The 24,713-nt window shown below is 43.3% G+C and overlaps 1 protein-coding gene across 1 annotated transcript; it reads right to left on the reverse strand.

The window, feature by feature from the left end:
* Positions 1-14,897: 14,897 nt before the first annotated feature.
* Positions 14,898-24,372, reverse strand: LOC115466313 (zinc finger protein 501-like). Its single transcript, XM_030197484.1, has 3 exons — positions 24,265-24,372; positions 19,542-19,670; positions 14,898-16,027 (listed from the first exon to the last, which is right to left on the reverse strand). The coding sequence occupies exons 1-3, from the start codon at positions 24,314-24,316 to the stop codon at positions 15,138-15,140; spliced, it is 1,071 nt and encodes a 356-aa protein (XP_030053344.1). The 5' UTR covers positions 24,317-24,372; the 3' UTR covers positions 14,898-15,137.
* Positions 24,373-24,713: the final 341 nt, after the last annotated feature.

A 24,713-nucleotide genomic window follows, 5' to 3' on the forward strand; every position in this document is an offset into this window, starting at 1 on the left:
GATGTTTAGGGCGTGTCTCCTACTCTCTCTGTTGTCTGAAAGCCACTGTTAACGGCGCTCAGCATCCGCAGCTAATTACTAGTCTGAAAACTTCTGCTTTCCTTTTTTCTACTACATCACTACATCACAAGATAAAGGACATGCCTGTTTCCTATCTATGCCTGTCTTACATTTAAAACTGCGTAGTAAGTCTAGCTTCCTTATCTTTCTGTTACTGCCAGGCACTCTTTCCCCCCCCCTTTTTCCTTCCTGTCATACAGCTTTATACTTGATAAACCACATTTATTTCTATGCCTGCCTGTTTTGGAAACCCTCATCTGAAACTTTCATGATATTATAAATCTCCGCTTGAGAAGTCCCGGTCTGTATTCTGTCTCTGTTCCCCGTAGTCACTTTAGCTGCACTTAAACTGCTGTTTTATTTTTGCTTTCTAAAACAGTTTCTGAGACTTTCAGAATTAAGATGCTATATTTTGCTATCTAATCTGTTGCCCGGTTTCGTTAAAACTCAGAGACAGGTTTTTTTGTTTTATGCTGCAAGAGACAGTTTGGTAGATCTTATCGTGTTCCACAATGTGGTTATGAAGTTTTAAAAGTTTGCTTAATACAGGAGTTCTCGATACTAAATCTTATCTCTATTTCTCCTGCGTAGTCCCTTTCCTTTTTTTACTGCGACATTTTTTCACTTCCCCTTTTCTCGCTTGGGCGTAAACTTTTTTTCCTGTCGTACCCCTGTAGAAACTGTTTCTAAGATGCTCATTATTGCTTGGCAACAGTTTCCGGTGCTTATTTCCTGTTTCACTGAATCTATTGCCAGTCTGTCAGCCTGATTTCAATTTCTCCCTTACATTCTATTTTTCAAGTGGGTAGAGCCCCTGCTATTGCTGCATGTGTTTTATGGTTTCTGCATTTATCCCTTAGCTGGTGATTGTTTTAGCAGTTTTTTCAGCAGGTGCCTAGCCGTCCTTCTCTTACTTACTCTCCTCCAGCACTGCCCCTCCCTTTCTTGATGGTTGCTCTGTCTCAGTCTCTAGTGGTTTTACACTTTTTTTCCCCTTGCTATCCTTTATTTTAGCTTAAATAAGACTCATCATGCTGTTACAGGGCTTTCAAAATTTATTTTGTGTATATTTCATGGACTGCTTATTGATTGATATGTTAAATCCATTTCTCTGAGCTATCTGCCAGCGTTAAGTTTAGCTCAGCCTTATACAACTGCTTACTTATTGGTTCGCTACGGTTGTCTGTCAATATTTTTAATCCCACCCACTTCCCTTTTTAGGCATGATACTTTTCTTTCAGACTTTCGTGCTTGAATTGCAGTGCTCATTTTGATTTGTGGCTGAAACTGCGCAACTTTTTACTTATTTATTTCTAATTAAATTGTCTTTTTCACTCCTGACATAACTGAACGAATGAATTTGTACTGTTTGCTTTTGCATTATAGGTTCCCTTACTGTCAGCTGTTCCGCTCTATTGCTTTATAGTCTCCCTTTCATGGTTTGTTGTGTGGCAAGTGGATTATCTAGTGTATAGTGAATGTACCTTACCCGAAGAGCGTACATGTGTTTTTTTTATTTTTTTTTTACTTGCTATCTTTGGAATAGGTTTCAGGGATTCTTTCTAGGAACATACCATATATCTTTTTATTTTATTTCTCTCTTTTTCCTTTTCTAATTTTTTATTATTATTTCTTTTACCAGTGTCACGCTATAACCATTGACGATACTGATGCCTGGGGCTTACACCTATTGGAGGGTCACAAATCCTTCAATGGATGACAGTATCTTAATTAGTAGATTTTGAGCAGACTTCCATTCCATTTTCGGAGTGGCCTGCGGATTCGGCGTTATTGCCCACCTAGGGGTTACTTGTATAGATGACCGCGGGGTTAATAAAGAGACGTCTAACGACTTTCGTTGCGATTGTGTACAGGTGGACTCGGGCACTCCATATTCTTGAATGGTTAGTTTAAAATGAGAGGTTTCCTAACCTTTCAATGTTCTAGGATGGTTAGTTGTATATGAGAGGTTCCCTAACCACAAATTATTGAATGGGTTGTTGTATATGAGAGGTTCTCAACTCACTGCAGGTCCCTTGGGGAGATTAGTCGCATATGAGAGGTTCCCTAATCTGCGAAAACCCTTTGGACCGCTGCTCCTCCACTCATGAGACCTTATTCGCTGGTCTTGTGAGTTCTTTATGGGAGTGTTTGCAATGTCCCTTTTTGGGGGCTCTATCATGGGCTGGAACTCATGGCCACTTATCTGGGAGAGGTTTTGGCAGGCAGAGGAATTCAGTTTCTTTATGTCTTTAGAAGCACACTCTGGGGAGTAGTTTTCATTAATTAGGGGTAGAGTAGTATAGATATATAATAGCTGACACCAATCACTTTTTGTACTATTTTCTTAAACTCTCCTTTCACCTTTGTGACTTTCAATTGTCTGTTTATTTAACCTGCGGCAAAAGCATTGAGCTTTCCGCCAATTCGTAATTTTTATTTTGGGTCCCTTTGTTGGAGCACATTAGCAGATGTGTGAGTATGATTGTGTTATGTCTCTGCATGTTTTACTATCAGAATAATTATTGCATGTTTTTGTAACCTGTTAGCACACTATCATTTCTAGGTCTCCCTGCTATCCCTGAAGCTGCCTTTTCAACCACTGATCTTGTACCCGGTTGTAGGACTGATCAATATATATATTATTACTCTAGTTCATTTTCTATAGCATATTACAGGTCTAAAGCTTATTTGTAGACCACTTGCTCACTAGGTCCCGTTGTTATACATATTGGGTGATGTTGTTCACTACCCATTACATCATATCTTCCTCTCCGCACCCAACACCAGATACTGGTGATCTGACATCTATTCAGATCTCTGGTAAAGACTTTCCGTCCGAAACAAACCTTTCTATTTTGCGGTTAATCTCCCTATACCACCGAGAGTTCGGAAGGGCATAGTGATCCCGCCAACTGTTCTCTTTCTCAATTGATTTTCTGCGCTGGAGATTACATTGCACGAATCGTGAGTACATTTTCATTTATTGTATGTGCTACTATTAAGCTTGCCGTTGTATACTTTCATGGGCTATTGGATTAGCTCTAATTTAAATGTTTTATTTTACCAAATTTAGGATTAAGATTTTGTCCTCAATACACAAGGACACCTCTGTATGTGGGACAATAACTGTGTCTGTGTATGAGTGTGGTTTTCCTTTTCTGTCTGTGTGCTGTGACTTGTGATTGGTCTCAAATTACTGGAATATTTATTTTCATATTTTTTGTTTTGAAACCCTAAACAACTCCTTAACCGTGCAAAATTCCAATGCTAGGTTTTGAACTACATTTAGAAATATCTTGCTTCCTCTTCTGAACTTTAAGTTTTCTACGTATCAGGTTACTGTTTTAATTTTACGTCTATATGTTCCTGTGTGTCCTGTGATAAATGGCATATATTAAACCAGCCAGTTCTTAAGGAATCATTTCTTTAGTTTTAAATTAGTGCTTTAAGGTTACCCCGCGAGATTGCCTATCAACTGCAGTGGTAGTAAATCTCAAAGGAGTGTTTATTTTCCAGGATTGTATATTATTTCATTTAAGCAATGTTTGTTTGATTTGTGACGTGATGTTAAATACCTGATTGTTTTTGACTTCTGGTAAATTGCTTTCACTAGAAATGCAAGCACTTTTTAGTTTTAATTTGTATGTGTATGTGTTCTTTGAAAATTGCATAATTATCCTAGATATTTACTATGAAAGGTTCTATATTATATGCCATCTAAAACACTGTTTATTTGTAATGTTGTTTAAAATAACTAATGCTGATGTTCACTTCCTAGCTCTTTATTGGGGATGTGTTACGTAAGAATTAATTAACTGTTTTAATTTTCCTTTTCACGTCTTATCTACTACTTACAAACTTCCTTTCCTGCCTCTTAAGGATTTATAGTTTTAAGATATATTATTGTATAGAGTTTCAGAATTTTTGGTTCTCAGACCTCAAATGGCACAGTTAAATTTCATGTCCGGATTCCATAATACTACAGAGCCTGCTTTATAATCTATGCAATAGGGTTTAGAGATTAACCCTTGCATAACATAACTAACTGGTAAATCGGAACTAAAAGAAATTCAGGTTGCTATCATTTCAGAGCTATGTTCAGATAAGACTAGCTACAATTGCCAATTTCCTTTTTATTGAGACCCGTGCCTATGGAAGGCAGATAAAGTAATAACCTTCTTTTTCTCCTTTTCCCCTCCTGACGTATTAATTCTATGAAGACCAATTACACCAGCATGAAGTATTAATATAAAAATTTCAACTTACAGTTTTTGTCTGATGTATAGACCTATTTTCAGTCACCATTATATCCAATGCTTGCAGTGAGCAGTAAGCTCAAATTAGACACAGGAAACACCGTTATTTCGTGATTTCCTTAAGACCGAATAACAGAGATTAACCCTTGTAGTTCTTATTTTCTCTAAAGTTCATCTTTACAAATGCTTTGAACTCAGTATATGATACAAGAATTCATTACGTGTTTCAGATTTTTAATAACTAGATGGGTTTTTCTATGATTCTGTGTTATCCTTCCTACTCTTTGTTTAGAATTCAATTTACAATGTAAGCTTACAAGCTGTTCCAATATCATATGAACATATCCTACTGGTCAATTTATGCATTTATTGCATTAATAAAAATTGTTATTATATCCTTGCATTTTTGAATTTCACTAAAATAAGTAGTAGTAGTAGTATTACAAAAATTGCACTGGTAAGCAATTAAGCAATTTAAAAGCCCCAGTTACTTTAGACTCTGTGGGGAGATATGATAGAGGTCTATAAAATAATGAGTGGAGTGGAATGGTTAGACGTGAATCGCTCGTTTACTCTTTCCAAAAATACTAGGACTAGGGGGCATGCAATGAAGCTAGAAAGTAGTAAATTTAAAACGAATCGGAGAAAATATTTCTTCACTCAACGATTCATTAAACACTGGAATTCGTTGCCAGAGAAGATATTTATTTTTATTTATTTATTGCATTTGTATCCCACATTTTCCCACCTTTTTGCGGGTTCAGTGTGGCTTACAATATGAGTTAAATGATGGAAATACAGTTTGTTACAGATTGGTTATGGATTACATTGTGCAGAGTTATGCGAGACAATCGAGGTGTCGTTAAGGAATGTAATAATGGAACACAAACATTGAAACGTTGGAAGGAGACAATGGGAGCTTAGAGGGCGATAATAAGGCATGAAAACATATGGTATATATCTTTCTGTGAGTAAAGGTATGAGTGATGTGATGTTACGGGAATGAGAGTTCAGAAGTGGATGTATGATGCATTAATGAACAGTAAGTATGGACTTTATGTGTTTTGGTTCTTTCCGTAAATTTTTTCAAAAAGATGGGTCTTCAATAATCTGCGGAAGGAAGCTTGCTCGTGGATCGTTCTTAAGTTGCGCGGCAGTGTATTCCAAAACTGCGTGCTCACATGAGAAAAGGTTGACGCGTGTAGGGCCTTGTATTTTAATCCCTTGCAATTGGGGAAGTGGAGGTTAAGGAAGGTTCGGGATGATCTTTTGGCGTTTCTGGGTAGTAAGTCTATTAACTCAGACATGTAGGCTGGGGCTTCGCCGTGAATGATTTTGTGGACTAATGTGCATACTTTAAAAGTGACGCGTTCCTTGAGTGGAAGCCAGTGCAGTTTCTCTCGTAATGCAGTAAAAGCAGTTAGCTTAGTGGGGTTTAAAAAAGGTTTGGATAGCTTCCTAAAAGAAAAGTCTATAGGCCATTATTAAAATGGACTTGGGGAAAATCCACTGCTTATTTCTAGAATAAAGCAGCATAAAATGTATTGTACTGTTTTGGGATCTTGCCAGGTATTTGTGACCTGGATTGGCCACTGTTGGAAACAGGATTCTGGGCTTGATGGACCTTTGGTCTTATCCCAGTAAGGCAATACTTATGTACTTATTCATCTTTCAAATATTGTACAGCACAGCCCCAGACTATATGCATCCTTTGGTCGATACAGGTGCTGGTTAACTTTGCTCCGTACATAAATGAAGTTATAATTTAAAAAAAACTGTGTTATGTGTTTACTCAGGTTCACTTTGTCTAATATTACACTTTGTTTGAAGCTACAAAACCATTCAGTGAGACACATATGCAATAATCGGGGAAATCAGGAGGAGGTAAATATTTTTTCATATCACTTGTAGATCTGTACATAGGTGAGGTTTATGCTAGCTTGTAGTCTCTGTGTAAGGATCTGTAGCAGTCCTGCTTGTTCTGTCTAGTTAGCAGCCCTACACCTTACACAGAAAGGGTTGTTTGATAGAGTGAATTGTGCTGTGTTCCCTGCCCCAGGTTTCACATTACACCCAGAATGCTAGGCTAAGACAGGTTACTGCTGTTCTTGCCTGTGCAGCCCACACTTATAACCCTATCACTGGAAAAGATGGACTGGTGCAGGAGGGAGGAAGTGGAAGGGAAAAGGCAGGGCAGACAGCATAGGAGTATTCCGATTGGGCTTTCGCAGACAGATGACAAAGATCTAGTCATTTAGAGTCGCTCCCTTACGTTCAAGCCAATCACAGGTCCAGCATAAAAAAAATTTCAAACTAAAATCTCCTATCTCGCAAGAAGCATGGCTGCCGCCAATCCTGCTGAGAGTCTGCATAAAGAAGCTTCCTGCGCCATCTGTCTGGATTATTTTACCAGTAAACCACCATGTCCTGCTGAGTCGTGGGTGAAGATGACGGGTCCCAAGAACGCAGAAGGCGCTGGAATTGGGCCCTGTGGTAGCGGCTCCTCATCAGGGCGGCCGGCAGAGGAAGCGGAGACCTTGGATAAGAAGGGTGTATTGAACCCTCCCATGGTGGTAACCCTTGATGCCCTCTGGCAGGCAATTGAGAAACTGAACTTTTCTGTTACAAAATCAATCCAGGAAACAACCACACTAGTTTCAACGGTGGAGCAGCTTTCCAAATCGATGAATAAATTAAAGCAGAACGTCAATGATCAGGTCCTAAAATATCAAACTAATGTTGTAACTATTAAGGACAATGTTTCAGCAGTTATGAAAGATCATTCGTATATACGTCAAAAAATAGAACAAAGTGAAAATTATAACAGACGTCTAAATATGAGGATATTGAACTTCCCAAGGTCTGTTGGAATTCTTCCTTTAGAACTATTTAAAAAACACCTTATTGAAAATTTGAAAATTTCAGCTCAAAATATTCCTCCTATAAATAAGATATTCTTTCTTCCAGAAAAGAAGAGACAAGTAGGTTCTTATGAAGAAATGGAACAGGTCCAGGAAGAGGAGAAATTGGATGATTTTAAGAAATATTTCCTTGATTTTGGAGGACTCATTATCAGAAGTAACAAAAAGGGCCACATTATCAGTATCATTTGTATTTGAACAAGACTTTAATGCCATTTTGAAGTTATACGTTAAGAATGTTAACCAAAACTTTTTTGGTCAAAAATTAAGGATATTCCCAGATGTCACTAGATCTACTCAAGACAAACGGAAAAGTTTCTTAGATATGAGAGAGGAACCAAAAATTGTTGGGGGTTACTTTCTTTTTAGCTTACCCTTGTAAATGCATAGTTAAATATTTGGGAATCAAATACATTTTTTTTGTACCAGAACAGCTTAGGGCTTTCATAGACCTGAAAAGGGTATCAGGGGAATTAACAACTGTTAAATAAGCTGTATGATTTAACGTAGAGCGGGCTGGGCCTTTTCTTGTTTATTGTATTCCACTTTAATTTCCTTAAATGTTTTGGTCACTCCCCAAGTTTGTGGTCTAAGGTGAAATTAGGCCTTACCTGCTAATTTTCTTTCCTCTAGATCCTCCAGACCGTTCAAGACGCTTGGGTAATGCACTCCTACCAGCTGAGGGAGACTGAGAACACTAGAACTTCTTATACAAGTAGCCTGTGCAGACCTTCTACTAACCAGTAAAACAGTAACAAAGCAGAGGATCAAAACACCTCCACCTAAACAAAACCACTGAATCCACACTCAGATCGCCTCCCCTTAAGACGGGGGAATTCAACTGCAGATGGGCACAAACGGTACCACAAACTGCCCTTAGTAAAACTCCAGGACCCAAATCACAGGAGCTACTAGAAATGTCAGCAACTGAAGTCTAAAAAAAATATCATACTGAACTGTCCGATACACTGGGTGGGCTCTTGAACGGTCTGGAGGATCTAGAGGAAAGAAAATTAGCCGGTAAGGCCTAATTTCACCTTCCTTAGCAATCCTCCAGACCGTTCAAGACGCTTGGGACGTACCAAAGCAGTAAACACATCTAAGGGTGGGACCTGCGAAGCCCAGAGGACAGGACTGCAGCTCCAAAACTGGCATCCTCCCTTGCCTGTACATCCACTCTGTAATGTTTGACAAAAGAATACAGGGAGGACCACACCGCCGCTCTACAAATGTCCACCGATGGAACAAAACTACTCTCTGCCCAAGAAGCCACCATCCCCCTAGTGGAATGTGACTTGAGCCCCACCGGCACCGTACAGCCATGCAATATGTAAGCTGAAGAGATGGCATCCTTCAACCACCGAACTATAGATGCCTTAGAAGCAGCAGCTCCCTTCTTGGGCCCCCCCATGAAGGACAAATAACCTGTACGAAGACCTGAATGCCTCCGACCTGCGCAAGTAAACCTTCAACACTCTGCGCACATCCAATTTCGCCAAACGACGCTGAGAAGCATCCCCCATCCGGTCCCCCAAGACCGGCAACGAAATCACCTGATTGACATGATAGGAGGGTACCACCTTAGGCAAAAACGAAGGGACTGGACGCAGCAAAACCTTTTCCTTAGAAAACCACAGAAACGGAGGCCTACATGAAAGCGCCTGAAGTTCCGAAATCCTGCGAGCCGACGATGTAGCTACCAAAAAGACCACCTTCATAGTAAGGTCTTTTATCGAACAAAACTCCAAGGGCTCAAAAGGAGAACCCGCCAAAGAGTCAAGAACGATATTAAGATCCCACTGAGGAACTACCGGCCGCTGAGGAGGACGAAGCAACTTCACCCTCCTCAAAAAATGGACCGCATCCGGGGAAGACGCAACTGACCTGCCCTGCACCTTACCCCGAAAACACGCCAAAGCAGCCAGCTGCACCTTCAAAGATGACAATGAAAGGCCCTTCTCAAAACCATCCTGCAAGAAATCTAAAATACACGACACAGAAGCTGTCGAAGGGACACACGCCCGGTCCCCACACCAATCTTCAAATATGCGCCACACACGCACATAGGCCAAAGACGTCGAACGTTTGCGAGACTGCAGCATCATCTGAATCACCTGAGGGGAAAACCCTTTCCTTCTCAACCGTTCCCTCTCAAGGGCCACACCGTAAGAGAGAACCGAGCCGGATCCAGAATGACAACTGGACCCTGACACAACAGCACCGAGCCCCCCAGCCACAGAGGCTCGCCTTCTAACAAGCGCATCAGATCCCTGAACCACGGTCGACGCGGCCAATTCGGAGCCACCAACAACACCGGACCTGCATGACATTCTACCTTCTGTAGGACTCGACCTATCAAGGGTCACGGGGGAAACACGTACAGCAACACCCGCTGAGGCCACGGAAGGTCTAACGCATCGATCCCTTCCGCTCGCGGATTCTGACGCCAACTGAAATACCGAGGAACCTGAGCATTCTGTGCCGACACCATGAGATCCACTACTGGCATTCCCCACTTTAGAACTATCTGGTCGAACACCGACTGGTGCAGAGACCATTCTTCGGGGTCCAACATGTGTCTGCTTAGAAAATCCGTGTTCACGATGTCCACCCCGGCCATGTGCGCTGCCGAAATCTGCACTAGATGCCTTTCCGCCCAACTCGAGCAGAGCCGTCTCGATTGCTAACCGCAGACTCTTTGTACCGCCCTGCCGGTTGACATATGCTACCACTGTCGCATTGTCGGACATGACTCTTACCGCCTTTCCGACCACACTTGAGCAAAACGCCAACAGAGCTAGCCGAATCGCCCTCATCTCCAACCGGTTGATAGACCACTGAGCTTCCTCCGTCGACCACCGCCCCTGCGCGGACCGACCGAGACACTGAGCTCCCCACCCCAGCAGAGTGTCATCCGTTACCAGAATCACCCACTGAGGAGGTTCCAACGGCATGCCCTTTTTCAGATGGGCCGAGCACAGCCACCACTGGAGACTGTGCCGAGGAGCCCCCCTCAATGGCAACCGCAACTCCAAAATGTGTACCTGGGGAGACCACCGGGACAACAGAGCAGCCTGAAGCTGACGCATATGCGCCCTGGCCCATGATACTACCTCTATTGTCGCTGCCATGGGGCCCAGAACCCGAAGGTACATTCGAACCGTCGGTCTCTGAACGGACATTAACAGCTGGACCTGCTGCTGAAGAGAGGAGATCCGAGAATCTGGCAGAAAAACATGACCCACTGCCGTGTCGAACCGCACTCCCAAGTACTCCAGACTCTGCGATGGGATCAACTGACTTGACTACATTCACTACCCATCCGAGCGATTCAGAAACGCGACCACCTGAGCCGTCGCCGCAACACTGTGAGCCCGAGACTTCGCCCGGATCAACCAGTCATCCAGATACGGATGTACCAGAATTCCCTGCCTCCGCAAAGCCACTGCTACCACCACCATTATCTTGGAAAAGGTGTGTGGAGCCGTTGCCAGACCAAAAGGCAGAGCACAGGACTGAAAGTGCCTCCCTAAAACAGCAAAACAAAGGAAACGCTGATGGGCCTCTCCAATCGGCACATGCAGATACGCTTCCATGAGATCCAGTGACGTGAGAAATTCTCCCTGACAAACAGCCACTATGACCGAGCGCACAGTCTCCATGTGGAAGGATGGCATCCTGAGCACCCCATTGACCCTCTTGAGATCTAAAATGGGTCGAAACTGGTCCTCCTTCTTCAGCACTACAAAGTAAATGGAATAACAACCCATTCCCTGCTCGTGCCGAGGAACGGGTACCACAGCTCCCAACTGGATTAAGCGACCCAGAGTCTCTTGAATAGCCTTTAACTTGACTCGAGAGTGACAAGGAGAGGGAAGAAACAGATCCGGTAGCGGGTGCTCGAACTCGAGCGCATAACCGTCGTGAACGACCTCCAGCACCCACTGAACTGAAGTAATTTGGGTCCACCCCTCATAAAACAGACGAAGTCGCGCCCCGACCTTCACCAGAGGCTGGACTCGCACACCTTCATAAGGAGGACTTATTACCATTTCCGGCACCTCCGGAGGAGTCCCGACCTCCTCGACGACCCCCTCGAAAGGACTGCGTCCGCTGGAAAAAATGGCTTTTAGAAGGAGATACAAATCTGCCCGGCCTGTACCGCTTCGTGTCCTTAAACTGACCTCTAGCCGAACCACCTCGACTAGCCGCCTTAGGCCGTAACTCCGGCAACCGTGAGACCTTGGTATCCCCAAGACCACTCATCAGTTTATCCAAGTCCTCTCCAAACAACATAGAACCTTAGAAAGGTAGAGAACACAACTTTGCTTTAGAGGCCACATCTGCCACCCAGCCCCTAAGCCAAAGAGCCCTGCGAGCCGTCACCGCCAGAGCCATATTCTTAGCCGAAGCCCTTAGCAAATCATAAAGGGTGTCCGCCAAAAACGAAGACCCCGTCTCCAATTTGGCCAGGACCTGAACCAAACCAGTCCTATCTAATGCAGGCTCATCCAAGAGCTTCTCCACCCAACGGAAACAAGCTCTGGCTACCAAGCCCCCACACACAGAGGCTTGTAAGGCCAAAGCCGACAAATCAAAGCTGCGCTTCAGAAACTGGTTAGTAGAAGGTCTGCACAGAAGTTTTAGTGTTCTCAGTCTCCCTCAGCTGGTAGGAGTGCATAACCCAAGCGTCTTGAATGGTCTGGAGGATTGCTGAGGAAGGAAGGGTTAAATACGAAACAAAAATGAAGTCAAAAAGTTTTTTCCTTTTTTCTTGTATGTGAAGACATATTGAATTTGTATTATTTCTCTGTATTGCATGTAACAAGTTATTACTTGTGTAATATAAGTAAAGCAATTAAAAAAAATTGACTTGTGTCCATTTTAGGCCTGATACCTTACTGCCACCTATTGACTTAGTGGTAAGGTCTCACGCATTAACCGAGCAGTAATCGTCAGCACGCGTAAACTGCCAATTACCGCCCGGTTAGCACCATGTGCTGGAAAATTTCTGGCATGCGAAAAAAATGAAATTACAGCCCAGGCCATGTGGTAGCTGGGCGGTAATTCTGAACTGGTAGACGCCTACGCGGGTTAGTAAAAAGACTCCTACGTCTTTCTGTACAGACATTTTCTCCCATTAAAATAGTGCAGCAGCTATGAGATGAACAACCTTTTCCAGCTTTCTATGAGCCTTCTTGCATATAATCCACTGTCCTGGGCCTGCAGCGATCGATTTGTCATCCTTAAGTTTCTGTATAACCTCTAATATTTCTCTCATATATTGGCACCAAAATATTTTTCTATATTTATGACTATGGTTCTGTGAAGTGCATTGCAGAATATTTTAGCTATAAGATTCAATATTTACTTTTGAAGAAAAGGGGGAAAAAGCCTCAGCAGAAAGCCCAACCAACCACCCAAAAACAACGTTGGTGATCCCATTATACTAAGGCTAAATGTGCCTCACATCAATGGTCCTCTATGCCTTGAGACAGCTGATTGCGAAACTCTGACCAAAGTCGGTGTGATGGACTGACCACTTGCACATTACCTGTTCTACTTGATAATTAAGTTAAGTAAAAATTGTTTCCATGTTTGGGGATCCACTTCAAGTCAGTTCTGTGAAGTCAGCATTTTTATACTACAGCTTTGGAGTTAGAAGGGGGTTTTCTGGAGCCCGTGAAGATTACATAGCCCGTTGATTTCTTTCCACCCACGTTGTTTTTGGGTGGTTGGTTGGGCTTTCTGCTGAGGCTTTTTTCCCCTTTTATTCAAAAGGAAATATTGAACCTTATAGTTAAAATATTCTGCAATGCACTTCACAGAACCATAGTCATACATATAGAAAAATATTTTGGTGCCAATATATGAGAGAAATATTAGAGGTTATACACTAGTGATGCTCTCTCAAATCCTTTTTTGTGATATATCCTTAAGTTTCTGCTCACCTCTCCTTAGTCATTCATGTTGTCCAGTTTCCATCGATGTACAGTTCCTGGAGTAACACTATATTTTCCACGGTGTTTTTACAACTGCCACGTTTTTCTTTGTTTGCATATCTAATTTTTGGAAGTGTTTTCTCTTGCTCGGCTGAGTCTATGTATTTTGGTAGATTCTCACCCACTCCTATTCATCAGAATGCTTATACAGGTTCAAAGATGGAGACAGATTCTGTACATATTTTCATGCTTCAAGTTTTTGCATATTTGACTGTTTGGTAGACCCGGAGCCTGGTGATATTTCCGTAAGACCCATTCTTCCTTCAGTTCTAGGAAGATACAGTTTCAGCATACATATTATAAATTATTTGTGGGCATGGATGCATTCTTTTGTTTGTGCATCCAACTTTTCAAGATTTAAGAGGCCAATCAGTGTGTGATTCCAAAGTTGTGTGAGTTCCAGGAGTTGCAAACTCAAAATCCTATAGTATTCCTTATTCTCTCATTAGAGAAAAGGGGATGGGACTTGATATACCGCCTTTCTGTGGTTACAATCAAAGTGGTTTACATATTATGTACAGGTACTTATTCTGAATTTACTTTGAAACCTGTTTTTTTTGGATAATAGTGGGATATAAGAATGGATAAATAAATAAATAAAAGAAATACCTGGGGCAATGGAGACTTAAAGGGTCCTTTTACTAAGGTACACTGAAAAATGGCCTGCAGTAGTGTTGGCGCGTGTTTTGGGTGCAAGCAGATCCATTTTTCAGCATACCTGCACAAAAACGCCTTTTTAAAACATTTTTGCCGAAAATGGACATGCAGCAAAATCAAAATTGGCGCGCGTCCATTTTGGGTTTCAGACCTTACCGCCAGCCACTGACCTAGCGGTAACGTCTCACGCGCTAACCGGGCGGTAATGACCTACGCGTATCAAATGCGACTTGGCACGCGTCCAAAAATAAAAATTATATTTCAGACATGAATATTGGGTGTGCGCCAAAAATGAAATTACTGCAAGAGCCACGCAGTAACTCCATTTTGGCACGCATTGGGCGCATGTAGACGCTTACGCAGCTTAGTAAAAGGGCCCCTAAGTGACTTGTCCAGAGTCACAAGGAGCTGCAGTGGGAATTGAGCCCAGTTCCACAGGGTCAAGTCCACTGCACTAATCACTAGGCTACTCCTCCACTAGCAACATTCCATCTAGAATCCCAAATAGTAGCAACATTCCATGTTCCACCGCACTAACCACTAGGCTACTCCTCCTCCTACTCCATTAATTTGTGCTGGATTGTTTCTCCTACTTCTTCTCTTACATATACCTTATTTTATTTTATTTTATTTTTTATTTTTGTTACATTTGTACCCCGCGCTTTCCCACTCATGGCAGGCTCAATGCGGCTTACATGGGGCAATGGAGGGTTAACTGACTTGCCCAGAGTCACAAGGAGCTGCCTGTGCCTGAAGTGGGAATCGAACTCAGTTCCTCAGTTCCCCAGGATCAAACTCCACCACCCTAACCACTAGGCCAGTCCTCCACTCCTTGTTCAAATTCCTTTATGTCACACTCATCAGTCAGAGAGATATTTTAATTTTTGCCCAACTTTTCTCTAAGGATGATTGCCTCAGCATATCTGGCCAGGCCAAAGTCATCCTGTCATACGGGATATAAGCTTGATAATAAATAAACACACATAGTTGTTCCACTAATTGTTAATTGCTGAAATTATAGATCTTCATCTACAAAACAGTAAGTATGATTTTACCTGTGGATTATTACCATCTTTAGGCTTAAGCTGATTTCATAGCCCAAAAAGTTAGAAAGAGTACTAAATGGATTTAGTGCTATACAAACAAGCGTGGTGACAGGGAGTCTCACCAAAATACTTCTTACTGGATCTTGATGTTAGGAATGGCAAACTGTTCATCCATCTTTTCACTTCATATTTTCATGGTGAACTTGACACATGAATTTTCTTGTGCATTTTTAAATGTGATTGCTGATTAAATCTTTTACCACATTCTGGACATACATATGGTTTCTCTCCAGTATGAATTCTCTTGTGTATTTTTAAATTTGCTTGCTGATTAAATATTTTGCCACATTCTGGACATGTATATGGTTTCTCCCCTGTATGAATCCTCTTATGCCTTCTTAGATCCGATTGATCGTTGAAGCTTTTGTTGCATTCTGAACACGAATACGGTTTCTCTCCAGTATGAATTCTCTTGTGCTTTTTCAAATTTGATTGGTGATTAAATCTTTTACCACACTGTGGACAAGCAAACGGCTTCTCCCCTGTATGTATTCTTTTATGCCTTCTTAGATCCAATTGGCCATTAAAGCTTTTGCCACATTCGGTACATGTATATCGTTTCTCTCCACTATGAATCTTCTTGTGCTTTCTTATATTGGATTGTTGATTGGATCTTTTACCACATTCTGAACATGCATATAGTTTATCTTGGGGGGCATTGTCCTTAAGTGGGCTAGTTTTGCTCATATCATGACAGTAATGAGCCTCACTCCCAAGCCAGGTGATATGGTGCTCCACAAAATTTAAGTCTGTGGTGAAGTTTTCTCCAGTATCAGCACTATCAAGAGGCCTCTCACCTTCACTGAGTCTTTGAGTTTGTAGAAGTCTTGGACAGTATCTGGAATTTGTCTCTTGTGTGTTCGATCTCTCTCTTTCTTGGGCTATTGATTTCATCCTGGTTGGTTTTACACTACTACTATCGCTCTCACATTCAGCGGAAGGATCTGCACTGTATCCGGAGGGGTCCTTCTGCTGCCCATCACACATTCTTGTCCTTTCACTGTTATTCCTATTCCCATCATCTGTTGGATAGAAATGAGAATATCATCATTAATTTTACGCCTACAAAGGACATATATTTACTTATTTATGACATTTATATCCCTCATTATCCCAAACAAGTTCGAGTTCAATGTGGCTCACATTGTAACAGATCAATACAAAGAAAGTGTCCACATTTATTCAATACTCTTCTTCCACATACTCATAGATAGAAAACTTTACAGGTTTTCTTTCATATCACTTGATCATTAAGCGATTCAAAATCAGTTCTTAAAGCGCCTGTGATGTGGATAAATACAATAACATCAACAGAAATTGTCTGCTGCATAAAAAACCAACGGGACCCGTTTCACCAAAAAAATCGGCTTCATCAGGGTCTTAAACAATACAGACAACCAATGTTGCAGTTGCTGTGTGTATGGCGAAGACAAACTCACATCTAGGACAGGGGCTGTTTAAGACCCTGATGAAGCCGTTTTTTGGTGAAACGGGTCCCGTCGGTTTTTTATACAGCAGACAATTTCTGTTGATGTTATTGAATTTATCCACATCACAGGCGCTTTAAGAACTGATTTTGAATTGCTTAATGATCAAGTGGTATGGAAGAAAACCTGTAAATTTTTCTACGAGTGTGTGGAAGGGTATTGAGTAAATTTGGACACTTTCTTTGTATTGAACTTGGAGATTTTTTTTGTCTACTGAGATTTGCGGTGGTCTCCCATGGTCCTGTTTTTTGCTGGTAAAATCACATTGTAACAGAAACACTCATGATTACATAGAATTCATAGGGTCTCTTTTACCAAGCTGTGGCAAAAGGCACGTGTCACGTCGAGGCCCCCTTTTACCACAGCTGGTAAAAAGGGAAGTCTAGACTTCCTGCAGGCAATGGCCACATGGCAAGTAAAGCACTTGCTGCGTGGCCATTGGGGGGGGGGGGGGGGGGCCGGGAGGAGCCCTGGGCTCACACGTTAACCCGGCGGTAACCTGGCAGCGCACAGCACTGCCCGATTACCACCGGGTACATTCCAGCGATATAAATTTTTGTAGTGCCGGAAATGACAGCACGCTAGGGGTTGAAGAGTTATGCTAGCCCTTGCTTTCAGTAAAATACAGGCCAATGGCCCAGGCTAAGAGCTAGGCCTTTTGAAATCCAAAAATCACCTCTGATACAAAATATATTTCACTGCAGCACAAGCTGAAATGAGTTCCCAGAGAGCTAGCTTGTGGAAATCAGAGATCACCTTTGACAGAGTTACATTTCGCTGTAGCAAGTGCTGAGCTGGCAAGGGAGGGGGCATTTGCTCTTGTCCACAATCCTGAGACTGGCACCTGCAAGAAGTCATGAGCCAAGATGTTTTTGATTAAAATGAAAGATAGTAGAGGGTTAGATGCAAGTAGAGGGAGGGGGGAGCTGAAGAGAGCAAAGTGACCTGCGAAGTCATCTCACAAGATGCGCTCTGAACTTATCTTGTTTATAGTTAGAACTTGAGAATATGTGAAGTCATTTTGATCAACTCATAAGGTCCAAGAGCCCTGGTGACAAAGCTGGAGTCCACTGAAATGAATAGGGCCAAAATTGTATATAAGCAGAAGTCTGAGAGGTATTAAATCAGAAGGGAGAAGGAAGGCTACAAGAGAAGACTCCAAAAGGCCAGAGAGAGAGAGGACGTGTCATGTAATGCTGTTCCACCATGTGACTGTCTAATTTGCTTGTACTGCTATTGGTAAGATTGTAATAAACTATCTTATTATATCTATTGAATACTGGGTTCCTTTCTAATTACAGACATAGCTACAGCTTAGTCTGTGCAGAACTGTCATGAGCAGAAACCAGGTTGGGGTGATTAAGTATTTAGAGGGGATGTGCAGTCCCTTCCAGGTTAGTAGAAAGCCCATGCCGCTGCTGCCCAAACAGGTGAGGCAGATCTAAACATTACAGGGTGGAAAGTACCACTGGGCTGCTGCTGTAGCCTGGCGGTGCTTCCTGTATAGCGAGCAGTAAGCCTGTGTTGGGCTTACCGCCGCTTAGTAAAAGGAGGCCTTAGTGTCAAATCCAAATAACGTCAATTATACAAAGTATGTCAAAAACATTGTAATAACAAGAACAGAGTGTGATGTAGTTATGAATATTGCAGCCCGTAGATTAGATATTGGATTGATTGCTTCTGACAGTGATAGATAAATAATCTTATCAAGCATGTTTTTAGCAATTTGCAAAATATGAAATATTCAGCTGTGTGACCTAATTGCTTAGGCAGGGAATTCCATCTCAGTACATTGATAGGAGAATCCAGCAGTGTGAATTGTTTTATAATTAATTTTATTGCAGTGTGGGACATCTAAGAGAAGGAAGTCTCTGAAGAATTTTTTGATGCTATGCATTGGCAACTCAATAAAAGACAGAGATAAACCTGGAATTATTTGATAAACGAGTAAACATAATTTGGATTTGACGCATGCATTTATTGGAAGCCAATGTCATTTGAGCAGTAGTGGGGTCACGTTAGAGTAAAGGGAGCTCCAAATGCAAGGAACTATCCCCATATGATTATTTAAATAGAGATTTGATTGGCTAAGATTCCATATGACACCATCCAATCACTGTGTCATACACTAAAAAAAAAAAACCCAAAACATGCAAAGTACTAAAAATCTCTGAACGTCTGAATCATACCCTTCACCAAAGTTACAAATAAAATGGAGGAAAAAGACGTCAGAAGTCTCCTCTATGAGCCACAAAGGGCCATGTTTACTAAGATGGACTAGCTTTTGTAGCCCACGCTAAAATTAGCATGCGCTAAACACTAGAGACACCCATTTACAAGGGAGAGAAACTAAGGGGCCCTTTTACCAAACTGTGGGAAAAAGGGCCCTGCACTGGCAGCGGAGGTCGTTTTTCCTGCGTGCCAGGGCCCTTTTTACCGGTGGGTAAAACATCCCGCAGCACACATGGTCATGTGGTAAGAGAACTCTTACCATGCGACAGGAGCCCCACATCTCTCCCCTCTCCTCCGCAGCGTCCCAGCATCTGCACTCCTGTCTCTGAACCCCGTCCTTACCCAGTGCACCGTACAGGCATCCTCAGTGCCTGCAGTGATTCATTCACTTAAGCGCGTTAAATGCCACTTGGTGCGCGTCCGATACGCGTGTCTGAAAATAAAATTTTTTTTTCAGTTGCGCACATCGAACGAGCACCAAAAATGAAATTGCCACAAGAGCCACACGGTAGCCAGGCAGTAACTCCATTTTTGCGTGCGTTGGGCACACGTAGATGCTCATGTGGCTAGGTTAGAACTGTGGGGGAGGATGAGAGAGAAACTGAGAAGAGAAGAATGAAAGGAAAAATCAAAGAGAGAATGGAAGAAGAAAGATAAAAACCTAAAAATGAAAGGAAAAAAAAGAGATAAAGAAAAGAGCAGACTATGGTCCATACATAGGTCAGAAACCTTGATGCTTTATTTGTCATGTGTCTGGTCCAGAGGATACAGAAATATTTGGATCAAGCATTAGTAGATTCAGTCTAAGCTACATCACCTGTTTCTTGTATTTCTTTACATGTGCCTCCAGGGGGCAGGTTTGCTCTTCCTTCAGATGCTTGAGGCTTAGTTCTGAATACCTCTTCCTTAAATCGGATTAAAATGTCAGGTTTGACACTGGGGAAGCCTGTTATAGGAAAAGATAGTTACAATTGCATCAAGTTTTAATGCCAGCAGTCAGCAGAATTCATTGGTCTGTCACATTGGGTGGGTGGGGGGAGGGCTGATCTGGGGGTGATTGGGGGCCTTAGGAATGCGTGGCGCCGTGACGAGTAGTTCTCCTGTCAAATGTGATCCCACAGACAATAGGGTCCTTTTACTAAGGTGCGCTGAAAAATGGCCTGTGGTATTTTGGACGCGCGCAGATCCATTTTTCAGCGTGTCTGTAAAAAATGTCTTTTTTTAGCCGAAAATGGACATGCAGCAAAATAAAAATTGGCGAACATCTTACCGCCACCCATTCACTTAGCAGTAAGGTCTCACGTGTTAACTGAGCAGTAATCGTCAACGTGCATACACTGCCAATTACCGCCCGGTTAGTGCCGCACATCTGAAAATAAAAAATATTTTTGGACGCGTGTAATGGGCATATGTAAAAAATGGAATTACCACCTGGGCCACGCAGTAGCCGAGCAGTAGTTCCAAACTGACCCGCATTGTGCGCACGCAGGCGCCAAAGCGGCTTAGTTAAAGGGCCCTAATGTGTTATATGCCCAGCATTACTCTATATTAACTGTCTGCCTTGTGTGGTAAATACATGTCCTCTGCATTTACTACACACTTAACAAGGGGCGTAGCCAGACCTCGCGGTGGGAGGGATTTAGAGCGCGAGGTGGGGGGGGGGCACATGTACAAGGGAGAGAAACTAAGGGGCCCTTTTACCAAACTGTGGGAAAAAGGGCCCTGCACTGGCAGTGGAGGCCGTTTTTCCTGCGTGCCAGGACCCTTTTTACTGCAGTGGGTAAAAAATCCCGCAGCACACATGGTCATGTGGTAAGAGAACTCTTACCATGCGACAGGAGCCCTACATCTCTCCCCTCTCCTCCGCAGCGTCCCAGCATCTGCACTCCTGTCTCTGAACCCTGTCCTTACCCGGTGCACCGTATAGGCATCCTCAGCGCCTGCAGTGATTCATTCTCGCTGCTTGCGCCTGCCCTGCAGACTTCCACCTGTCACGTCCCACTCTTGCTGACGCCATCGCCTGTTTCCTGTCTGGCAGAATGCGGCAGATGGAAGCCTACAGGGCAGGCGCAAGCAGCGAGAATGAATCGCTGCAGGCACCAAGGACGCCTGTAAGATACACCGGGGAAGGCTGGGTTCAGAGACAGGAGCGCAAATGCTGTGACGCTGCGGAGGAGAAGGGGGGAGACAGAGCAGTGTGGGGCCCCTGCTGGGTGGGCCTGTGCCCACCCAGGCCCACTTGTAGCTACGCCACTGTTGAATCACGACAGGGAATTCACACAGGTTCCCACAACAGAGTGGTACATAAAAAACTGTTGTGTTAGTGCATCCCCTTCCAACCTGCTGCCACAAGTGAGGACCTTCCTGCCCCCCCCCCCCCCCACCTTCTTTCCTGCAACTTCCAGCCAGGGAAGGGGGAAAGGGAGAGGATCACACTGCTTTCCTTCTTCTTGCCAATTCCAGCATAGGACTTCCCTACTTCTTTCCCTCCTGAATCCGCCACCAAAACCAGGGTCCCGGACAAAATTTGGGGGGCCCAGGCCCCTGTGACCCCACATAGCTACGCCACTGCACTTAACACACATTAATTTTTGCTGTAAACCTGCAGTAATTGCAAATTCCACTGCACTTTAATAAAAGAGGCCCTATATAAGACCTGGAAAAAAAAAGTTAGGAGCTTAGTACTGATTTTCAGCACTCGGCTCATAAATTAAGCTTATCAATCTAGGCCTAAATTAATAAAACATAACTTTTACGCTCCTACACGAAGATGAATTATCAGCTGAAAACTTAGAGGCTCTTTTACTAGTGCACGCTTCCCACAGCTTGAAATGGCTTTACCGCGGGACACGCGACATGCGGTACGTTTCAAGATTTTGTTGGATGGAGCGTGTCTAGGGAGGGAGAGTGGACATTCCTGCCCTACTCAGCGCAGCTACATTACCACGCGCTAATTGGGACAGGATTAGCAAGTGAGCCGTTACCGCCTACAAAATAGGTGTCGGTTAATGCTCACGCACTCAGAGGTCATTTTAGTGGAATTGCCGCATGCCCAGGCCACTTACTACCATGGCCGTAACAACCCTATTTTATGTAAGGAAGCGGTAAATGGCATGCGCTAATAAAAATTAAAAATTGGCGTGCGACCATTTACTGCCTCCTATTTAATAACCATCAGGTGCACCCACATCGTGCCCCTGCGCTAGAAAACAGAAAAAAATATTTTCTGGGATGGGAAACGGCATGCACCAGAACCAGAACTACTGCCGGGCACCTGGGCGCGCCTAGCAGTACTGCTGATTCCCCCTGCGCGGTAGCCCTACCGCCCTTTAGTAAAAAGGCCCCTAAATTTTTTAATGGCCGCGTCCTAATGGCAATATTAGAAACATAGAAACATGATGGCAGATAAAGGCCATTTGACCCATCCAGTCTGCCCATCCTCTGTAAGCCCTAATTCTTCCTGTTCCTAAGCGATCCCGCATGCTTATCCCATGCCTTTTTAAATTCTGGAACAGTCCTCGACTCCACCACCTCCACCGGGAGGCCATTCCACGCCTCCACCAACCACCCTTTCTGTGAAATAATACTTCCTTAGGTTACTCCTAAGCCTATTCCCTCTTAACTTTGTCATATGCCCCCTCATTCCAGAGTTCTCCTTCATTTGAAAAAGGCTCTCTTCCTGTACATAAATGCCCTTGAGATATTTAAACATTTCTATCATGTCTCCTCTCTCCCTCCTCTCTTTCAGTGTATACATGTTGAGGTTCATAAGCCTGTCCCTATAATTTTTGCATTCAAGACCGCTTACTAATTTCGTAGCCACCCTCTGGACCGACTCAATCCTGTTTATATCTTTCCTTAGGTGCGGTCTCCAGAACTGCACGCAGTACTCCAAATGGAGCCTCACTAGAGACTTATGCAACTTAGCGCATGTTAGTGTAAACACACTGATAGTAATTGGAGGAAAAGCCTCGAGAAGCTCCTAGACTTTTAAAGTTGCCTTCAAGGACAAGCTGCCGTCGGCATAACTGAACGGAAACTCCCTTGGTCCGTGATCCTGAAGCAGAAGGAGAGATTTGAAACGTTGGCTGATCACAGCTGGGACCCAAGGAAGAACACAGAGACTGAATCACTGAAGCTAAGTCTATTACTAAGCTAAGCTTTTACAAAGCTAAGTTCTCTGTTAAGATAATACTGTAGCTAGACAGAGGTTTTTGCCGATGATGAGGAAGTCCTGCTCCTTGAATACAACTTTAAAAGTCTAGGAGCTTCTCGAGGCTTTTCCTATCAGTGTGTTTATTCTTTATCAAGAGAACCCCAGATATTTAAACTGTGCATGTTTGCAAACGTGGGTATCTCACCCCCCGAAAGCAGTATTTAGTTTCTCCCTACGGATATTAGCACATGGCCATTAATAGACAAAACAGAAAAATCGGCCATTTTCTAGCTACAGTAAAAATGGCGTTAGGACACAGGAAAAACCCACATAAGGGCATACGAAGGCTACTTTTACTGCAGCTTAGTAAAGGGTCCTTTTACCAAGCTGTGGGGAAAAGGCCCCTGGGCTACTGGCAGGGGCCATTTTTCCCCCATGCCAGAGCCACACATGGCTGTGTGGTCGGGAGCCTTTACCGCCACCCACTGAAGTGGCAATAAGGGCTCCAGCGGTAACCGGGCAGCGTATGGCAATGCTGATTACTGCTGAGTTACCGCCACGCAAACCATTTCCGGGGGTTCTCTTTTCCCCCTAAAAATAGCACACTCTTGGGGTGGGACTACAACTGGTAGTCATGGAAGAGTGAGCGGTAAGACTGCATTGGGCTTACTGCCAATCAGTAAAAGGGCCCCTAAGTTTGGCTGAAAATAGAGCACAAAATTTTGGGGCATAAATTGGGCCCTTTGCTTTTAATTTTTACTCTAGTATTTTTTAGATCATTTTCTTGATCTTAAATTGTATTTTATCTTCTTGGTCTGGCTGTCATTTATTGCCTTTCTTTATACTGTTCTTGTTGTTGGATATCTAATATAATAATTTGCTCCTGCAACGTTCCAATGTGTCTCACTGCATTCGTAACCATCTCCTGACGTCAGGAGATGGTTATGAACGCAGTGAGGGACATTGGAACGTTGCAGGGAGGTGGGAAGCGCCCGTGGTTGAGTACTTCAACTCATTCTCTCTTATCACTAGGATTCACACTGCACTGGAAGTTCATTCCCTCCCTGCCTCCGAGTTCCAGGGTCGTCGTCCCTCCCTTCGTCCCTCCCTCCCATCCAGTTCCAGGCCCCTCTCTCCGAATTTTAAAAGTCATCGTGACTTACTTTGTCGGGGTTACGGCGGCCGGCAGCAGCAGCGGTAAAAAGCATGCAGGCTCGGCCTTTAGTTCAGTTTTGCCTTCTCTCTCTCTCAGCTCTGGTCCCGCCCTCATTTCCTGTTTCCGCAAGGGCGAGATACCCACGTTTGCAAACATGCACAGTTTAAATATCTGGGGTTCTCTTGATAAAGAATAATAAATACAATAAAAAGTAAATCCTATACTTACCGGTTACCGGAGGGTGAACCTGTTCAGACATCTCAGATTCAGGATGATCCATAAAGGGAAGGTCTTCCTCTTGTTCAACACTCAGTGAGAATACAGACGTTACAATTGGAAAGTCTATATGGGAAAACAAACATTTCATTTATTAGATTTATTCCCATCCATCAAAAGCTCACAGAACCACTACTACAACTACTACTACTACTACATATCATTTCAATAGTGCTACTAGAAGTACGCAGTGCTGTACACTGAACATGAAGACGGTCCCTGCTCCACAGAGCTTACAATCTAATTAGGACAGACAAACAGGACAAAAAAGGGATAACGGAATTACATAAGGTGGGAGTGATAAAGCAGACATGGGTACTGAACAAGTGACTAGGAGTTAGGAGTTAAAAACAGCCTCAAAAATGTGGACTTTCAGCCTAGACTAGATTTGAAGATGGCCA

Source organism: Microcaecilia unicolor, chromosome 3 (genome assembly GCF_901765095.1).
Source record: "Microcaecilia unicolor chromosome 3, aMicUni1.1, whole genome shotgun sequence".
NCBI lineage: Eukaryota > Metazoa > Chordata > Amphibia > Gymnophiona > Siphonopidae > Microcaecilia > Microcaecilia unicolor.